This window comes from Orbicella franksi, chromosome 9 (genome assembly GCF_964199315.1).
Source record: "Orbicella franksi chromosome 9, jaOrbFran1.1, whole genome shotgun sequence".
Classification (NCBI taxonomy): domain Eukaryota; kingdom Metazoa; phylum Cnidaria; class Anthozoa; order Scleractinia; family Merulinidae; genus Orbicella; species Orbicella franksi.
In genome coordinates this window covers 9,580,565-9,588,064 of record NC_138153.1, presented here as the reverse complement: position 1 = coordinate 9,588,064, position 7,500 = coordinate 9,580,565, and the positions used below count along the sequence as shown (strand labels likewise).

The window sequence follows — 7,500 nt, the reverse complement described above, 5'->3', positions numbered from 1 at the left end:
AGTATTGGGGTTGTCCCCATGATATAGGACAATAATTCTATTTTTAGAGGAAATGAATGAGTTGCCAGTAATCGGATACCCGTGTTTGCGTGAAGAACTCTGGGATCGCCAGGGGGCAAACATTGCTAGTCGCTAGAAGAAAATGTATGGCGAAAAGTTGCTTCGAGGTACAAGAAAACGATTTGTGAGAGAGATCAACGCTTTTTCGCCGTCGTTTTTATCGCGAATGGATTTGGGCAATGTTGATATGTGGAATATGTGAGTTTTTGTTTGAATAACCGTGAAATATGTGATAAAACCTACCGATAAACTCCGTTGCTTACGTGAGCGTTATTGAGAAATTTACATCACGTAATGGTCTGAAAATATTACAAAATTAATTAGGGATAAATCGAGAGGAAATAACCCAGTAAAGCCTTTCAAGTTGTGTGCAGGCTACTTTTGGCTTATTTGAAAGCTTAGTCATACAAATAATACTGGAAATAAGCCCGGTGGCGATCATTGTACTGTCTGGAGTTGATTTAATGACAAATGAGTCCGCGCGACTCATGCTGTGTGGCTACCGTGTTGCTCAAAGCCTTCGCTCTGCTTTTACAAGCACATATTTCAGTGGTTTCCTTTTCTACAACAGATCAAGGGTGGCTCCTTGAATATATCTCTGAGTATTTGTATTTAAAAGTGCCATTTGTGCGTAATTATGCTTTCCAAAGTTTGGTATTGACGGTTGAGTGAAATTGCCCGACACAAAGGTTAGTGGTTCCTTCCGCAATTTTCGATTTCTGTTTTAGAGCTTCTTTTCTGTCTTTATATGTAACTTCTCGGGGGGTCTTTTCTACCATTTGCTCCGGGTAGCCTCTCGAGATCAGGCGTGTATTGAAATTTTCAAAATTCTCTTCAATGTATTTCACAATAAACCTCACGCAAGCAAAAGGGAGTTTATCGGTAAATTTTATCACTTATATCACGGTTATTCAAACAAAAACTTACATTTTCCATGTATCAACATTGCCAAAATCCATTTGCGATAAAACTACGGCGAAAAAGCGTTGATCACTCCACAAAATCATGTTTTTGGGCGCCGAAACAACTTTTCGCTATACATTTCCTTCTAGCGACTTGCAATGTTTGCCCCCTGACGATCCCAGAGTTCTTTGTGCAATTACGGGTATCCGATTACTGGCAACTCATTCATTGCGCCATCGCCTACGGCACACGCGCGTACATGCTGCGAGGATTTTTATGGATGTCGCGCGGGGGAAATGGCGTCCGAAATTCCCGAAATTTTTCATGTTTTTGGCCCACAACTCAACGCGTTTATGTCTGTTGGAATTTTGCTTAATTCGTCGTAAGCTGCTCCAATTTGAGTGAAGTAAGACAGTGTCGAATTTAGGTATGTTCCGCTGTAAGCTTATATATGTCGCTGACCAAGTTGTGTTCCGACGGATGCTTCTTTTACATGAGCTGTACATTACTCCACATTAAAATTCAGATATGTTGAAGGTTAACAGCTTTTCCATTACACAGCAAAAAACTAGCTGGATATATTTAGATATAGCAGAGCTTCAGGACTTCATAGTTTCCTACCTCCTCTTGCCACACGCTTGCGAGGAATTTGTCAGTCTATCGCGACCGAAAAGTAAAACGCTTGATGTTTCATCAAGACCCAATAACTTTACGTCCGTAGATACTGCTCAGTTTTATTCGTGTAAAAATCCAGTAAATTCTCTGTTGTCGGTGAACGAGAGCGCCCGCCGATGCGTGTTTTGTACAGTCAGTAAACATGACAAATTGTACTTCCGCCGCACTTTCGTGTGAAAGCGTACATCGAACTCAAACAATAACTGTATAGTTTTTAAATATGTTTAAGATTGATAAATGTTTGAGAACATATTAAAAGCTAAGCTGAAAATATGTGAATAAAGCAGAAATAATCAGCAAAGTTACGATGACGCTTTCTTTAATCAACTTGGAATAACGATTTCGATTTTGTTGATCGAGTTATCAAAACTCCTTGTCTATTTTCATTTTCGCAGTGTAAAACTTCACTATGCTTATGTTGAAGAAACACACATGATGTTAGTAGCCTTTCTTGCGTTCGTGAAATTTGTTACAGCATCTCAGCACAAAAGATAACGAAAGAAATCTTTGTCAAGATTTGTTGACAATTGAAAACACCAACTCGGACTTGAAAGTGCACGAGCTGCACTATGCAAATGAGCTAATTGTACGCGTCAGACTTTCCTTTCAAAAACTTTTGCAAACTCACCAAACAAGCAGAAACAATAAGAAACCATCAAAACAGGTTTTTGTCATGATGAACCATTGTCTGAGAAACTCACAAATTAACTCGATACCAGAGTAGAGAGTTTTCTTGCTATATTCTTAAGTCAGAACGAACGCAAAAACATACGCGTAAGCTTACAACTAGCGTGAGCAGATCTTATTATTCATTCCCAGCGCGAGACTGAAGTCTTGTTTTCGACCCTGAAAAACCCACCTTTTCCGTTAGCTCAGAGCATAAAACTACAAATAAGCGCCCTGGTTTGTATTCCCTGCCATCGCTGTGAAAAATACGAAAGAGAATCTCTCAACTCTCACCATTCACGCCGAGCTCCCGCGCTTCCATTTTTGATCATTTCGGAAATGTAGCCTGCACTGATCCAGGTCTCAGCGGTCTACCGCGCAGCAGCAAGTCGAATTTCCAAGATGGCGGAATTTGTAGTGGCAGTTCATCGTGTGGTAGACGAGGTTGTTAATGCGTCTAGTGGCTCAAAGAAGAAATTAAATCAGGAGATTGGTGGAGAACTGAGGGAACTGACTAGAGCGGTTGTAAAAAAGCATACGTTTGCCCCGGAGAAAGGGTACAAGTTTCATCTTGCTCAACCATCCCGTATGTTATCGAGGTCAGTCATCCAATGGAACAAAAGCATTGTGCGCAAGCTGAGGCGAAAAACAAATGGCTCAGCTCCTTGGACCGTCAGGTTAAAGCGACATATGCCATTGGAAGTGTTCCTCTGTTTCAAAACCGCTTCACTTACAGAGGAGACTGGCGGCGTGTTGACAAAAAATACTAAGAACATAGGAGAAATTCAATTCCACAATGAAGAATCTTTCAAAAGATTTCTTTTGGGATTAGCCAACAAGTACGCGAAATGCATTAAAGAAGATGACATGATCTTTAAGTGAAGGTTGTTGAGTTAATTGATATCATTATGTGCACAATGTACTTGTGACAAAACATTGACTCAGCTTTTATTGACCTGTAGGTCTATGTAACATTGTTGTAATACCTGGTCTGTTTATGGTTAGTGTAAGAAGAATCCTGGGGGACTAGCATATTTTCCATCTGTTTTATATGGGGTCCTCCACCCCCTGAGAAGACAAATGCCCTTTTCAAGAACCAACTTGAAGGCACAACATGCTCACTTCCAACAAAGTGGGGGGGGGGGGGGGGGTAGCATAAACAAACGATGGTTGCAAAGGAGGCTGCAAAATACCGCCTTAAAACAACAACAACAAAAAACATCCATGCAGTGCTTTGCATTTTTACTCAACCTTGAGCCCCAGCATTAGGCATCATCTGAATTCTCCATGCCACTCCAGATGAAAAATCGATATAATTATTTTTTCAAGTCCATATGATGAAAAATGATTAGAGAGAATATGCCAGTTCATAACTGTGCTGCTATGTTAAGTAAGAATGAGTTGGATTCATCAAAGATGTTTGGTTAAAAAACGAGACTGGACCACACTTGTCATTAACTTTTATTACCAATGAGGAAATCGACAAGTTACAAACAGTGTTAAATAACACATTTTTAATAACAGTCAACCTTAAGAGTGAAATTAATGATTTGTGCTAATTGAAATAAGGCACAAAACAGTAAGTTTGCAATTAAATAGTAAATGGGACACCCACTGTCCTAATCTCTGAATGACCATACAGTACACTGAAAATGTGGGTAGTAAATTATTGCAAAACTATACTGAGTGATTTGGTCACTTAACATCTTACAACCACTGTCACAGAAACATGAAATCTATTCTGCACAGACGCTTAAGAGCTCAATAATAGAACAAATTTTCTTTTTCACTGGTAATGTGGGTTCCACTGTTAATAAACGATAGAAGCCACACTGTGGCTTCATCATCCTTACCAAAAGGTACTCCGTCGACACCACATGCCACATGAAAATGATACCTCTCCTCACCAAAATGCATGAAGTGTGAATTTTCACCTAAAGATTCATCAATAAAAATAAAGAGGTCTGCCAGTTCAAGTAAACGATCAGTAAGCTCTCTATAAGCCCCATTCACATGCTCACTTTCATCTAAGTCATAATACAACTCAGATAGATCATGATCTTTGGCTACATTCCAGTTACTTTAATTTCAATATACTGCTTGACTTTATCGTAAGTCAACAGCTTAGGGATCCGTGCACCTTTAAGTAGTTGAATTGCTTTTCTTCGCTTCCTAGTAATACTACAAGACATGGACAAATTGGACGTTATTGCTTTGTACTTTTCCTTACCAAGCAAACCATTAGTGGATTCATTAAGGGCCGGGCACCGGGCAAATTGACCGCCTGTGAGCACAACTTTGCCCGGCTGTTCAACTCTGGGGCTTTCAATGCGGCTTTTTTGAATAAAACTTGAATGCAAGTTGCTTTTCTTTGATTTCTGCATGTGCCTTCCCAAAAATAAAACTGAAGTTCATTAAAAAAAAGAGAAAATCTCCTTGTCTTATTCCTTCCTTGACACTGCTCATGTATCGCCCCATGATTTATTGCAAAAGGAAAATTGATTGACGGTCTACATGAAACCCATCTTGAAATCTCCCAGAATTGCGATGGCTACCGGCAAAAGAACGATCGCGCAATATTTTCCTGTTCGACCTCCGCCTGAGAAAAAGTCAAGAGGTAAGTAGTGATTTAACCATTTCTTTTCGGAATGTTGAATGGCTAACTTCATGCTCAGTGAAGAGTGAAATCTTTTCAACACCCAGTTAAGTTTATTATCGTAGTGTCAAGATTTTTAAATACTGGGATTAAGCAATGTTTGACACATGCGAATATCGAACTCTCTTGTTCAAGGCGATTTCATGTATAGAGTCGAAACATTTCAAAATGTTTTGTATAGACAAAATGTTCTAGATTTTTTGTTCAAAAAAAGAAGGCAACGAACGATTGTTGTTCATGTTCAGTGAAGAGTGAAATATTTTCAAAGACCCGATTAATTATAAGCTTATTATCGTTGTACAGGTGATTTGTAAACAACAATGTTTAACACGTGTAAAAATCGAACTCTCTTGTTCAAGGCGAATTTATAGCAAAGGTCCGAATCATTTCAAATTATTTCATGTAAATAAACCTTTTCAATTTTACACAAAATTCGAAAAAAGGATTGAACAATCGGCTCAACTTTTTAACTGGTTGCCTAGCACGTGACCAATTTCTCTTCCCCGTTGCATGAGTTTCAAGTTTCAGTTTTATGTAAACAACAAACTAGTTCGCACGGACATATAAGCTTGAATATTATTCACAGACACAGACATACTGCTGCTTGTGCCGTCAATTGCTAAATTATTGTTCGAAAAGTCGAGTTTTAGATATACTACGAGCAAACCGTATTTTTCTTTTAGTCCGTTGAGATTGGAGCGAAAAAAAAAAAACAAGGACACGCGAAAGCTGGAGGCGAGGCAAAGCGAAATTTTGTTTCGTTCCACGACTACAAGAAAATTAAATAGGGACTGCTCGTAGTCTAAGTTTTACTGTTAAGGTTCACCCCCAAAATTTATTCTCTCCGTGCGACGGATAAAAAAGCGACTTGCTGTAGTAGCCGGTGTCCGTTTCATGTGTTTTTTGACTTAATGCCCTTCCCATTTATGTGCCCGACTGCTAAATCCGTATGCCTTCCTGTCAGAAATCTTAATTAATCCTCTGTCATTACTATAAAGTACTTTTACACTGCGTAGGGAGTTATCATTACTGATTTCAAAGCTTTCAACAGAGGATTTAACAACTGATCCTAGCACTTATTTACAACTTTGCTGGAATTTGCAACATAATCAATAAGCTGTTTAGGTGAGGCTTTGTTTTCTAAAGTAACCCACATGCCATCCAAGGCAGGCTTTTTGTTATCTGAGGTGCCTCCATGAACCTCTTTACAGCTCTCCAGAGTTTCCTCCTTTCTGCGTCTGCTTGAAATCTCGGTCTTGGGAACTGAAAGTACTTCTGAATTTGTATCACTGATTTGACTAGGTTCACGCTGCCTTTTAAGTATTTTTCTCTTCCCTGTGGAGAACAAAAGATGTCATTCATTGTATTAATGTTTCCTATAACCGGTAAATTCTAACTTATAGTCACCTAAGGTACACAAGAGAAAAACACCACTGACCTCAATATTATTATTTACCTCGGTCACAGTGTAAGTTGTGAAACTGTGAATGCATAGATTTGATTTTAATTGAAGTTACAGTAATAAACAGTACAACTTGAGGTTAGCCCATCTTGATCGAAAGTCCTGAATACCTCAGTGAAACACTATTTCAAATAAATACTAAAATACTACATATCCAAAACTTCAACAAATCAAGTTTAAACAATGGAAACCATTATTACCAATTTTGGCATTTATATCCCCACTTCTGTAGGGCAACTAGGGAGAGAATAGCTATAAACAGAGCCACACACTCTACCTATGTTTTGTTTTTCATTAAAATTGATTTAAATACTGTTTGTATATATCCTTACTTATCGTTTCTGGTGCTAGCTGTCGTTTGGTAGAAGATAGTGCAGCTTCTTTCTCTTGAATCCTCTTCAGCTGTGTACAGAGGGAACATGAGTAGAATTCTATACACAATGATCAGTTATCAACCAAGGCATGTTATTTAGACATACATATCTTGGCAAATGTTTTCAGTACCAAACACTATAAAACTGATAAAAGTCGGTCATCGGACATTGGCCGTCCATATATTCTCATTTCAATATTTTACCTTCCTGGATGCCAAGTTCAACTTCGTCTTTTCCTTTGAATATGCATCACTGACCTCTCGTTTCTAGGTCAGCAAAAAGTACATCGATAAGGAACTCAGATAAAAGAATTTAATGACCATTGCTGTCCTGCAATATATATCCCCACCGAGTGCCAAATTGCCTGGGCTGTGTGAAAATCATGATAAAGATTGAGATGTTGGGGGAATTTAAAGAGAGAAAATGTGTCCTTTGTAGTGTTATGGCTAGAGGATTAAGGCCTGCTAAAGCTGTCTACATCATTTGAAAAATGATTCATTAAAAATCTCCTTGGGAATTTTCCATCATGGGTCCATCATGCTTTGCCAAGTTCCAGGAATAGGGGCATTTGAACCCCTCTTATGAACATAAAGTGCTGCATTTGAACATCAGCAGCAGCCAGCAGGAACAACTCAAAAAATTAGAATGCCTCAGGTGGGGGAGGGGGAAGGGGGGCATGTGAAAGTTCTGAATTGCTCAGTACT

At 38.9% G+C, this 7,500-nt stretch overlaps 2 protein-coding genes and 1 pseudogene across 3 annotated transcripts in view; 1 reads left to right on the top strand and 2 right to left on the bottom strand.

Moving 5' to 3' along the window:
- LOC145498806 (uncharacterized) overlaps window positions 1-48 on the top strand; it is a 1,164-nt gene extending 1,116 nt beyond the window's left edge. The window contains exon 1 of the mRNA XM_081478742.1: window positions 1-48. This exon is cut by the window's left edge and continues 1,116 nt beyond it. The gene's annotated coding sequence lies outside the window, so the exon portion shown is untranslated.
- LOC145498415 (uncharacterized) overlaps window positions 1-7,500 on the bottom strand; it is a 229,661-nt pseudogene that overhangs the window by 197,785 nt on the left and 24,376 nt on the right. The window lies entirely within an intron of this gene.
- LOC145498405 (uncharacterized) overlaps window positions 5,982-7,500 on the bottom strand; it is a 1,782-nt gene continuing 263 nt past the window's right edge. The window contains exons 2-4 of the mRNA XM_081478335.1: window positions 7,000-7,062; window positions 6,755-6,824; window positions 5,982-6,295 (exon numbers count right to left, since the gene is read on the bottom strand). Of these exons, the coding sequence (XP_081334461.1) occupies window positions 6,030-6,295; window positions 6,755-6,824; window positions 7,000-7,062 (399 nt within the window). The 3' untranslated portion in view covers window positions 5,982-6,029. The remainder of the gene's footprint in view (window positions 6,296-6,754; window positions 6,825-6,999; window positions 7,063-7,500) is intronic.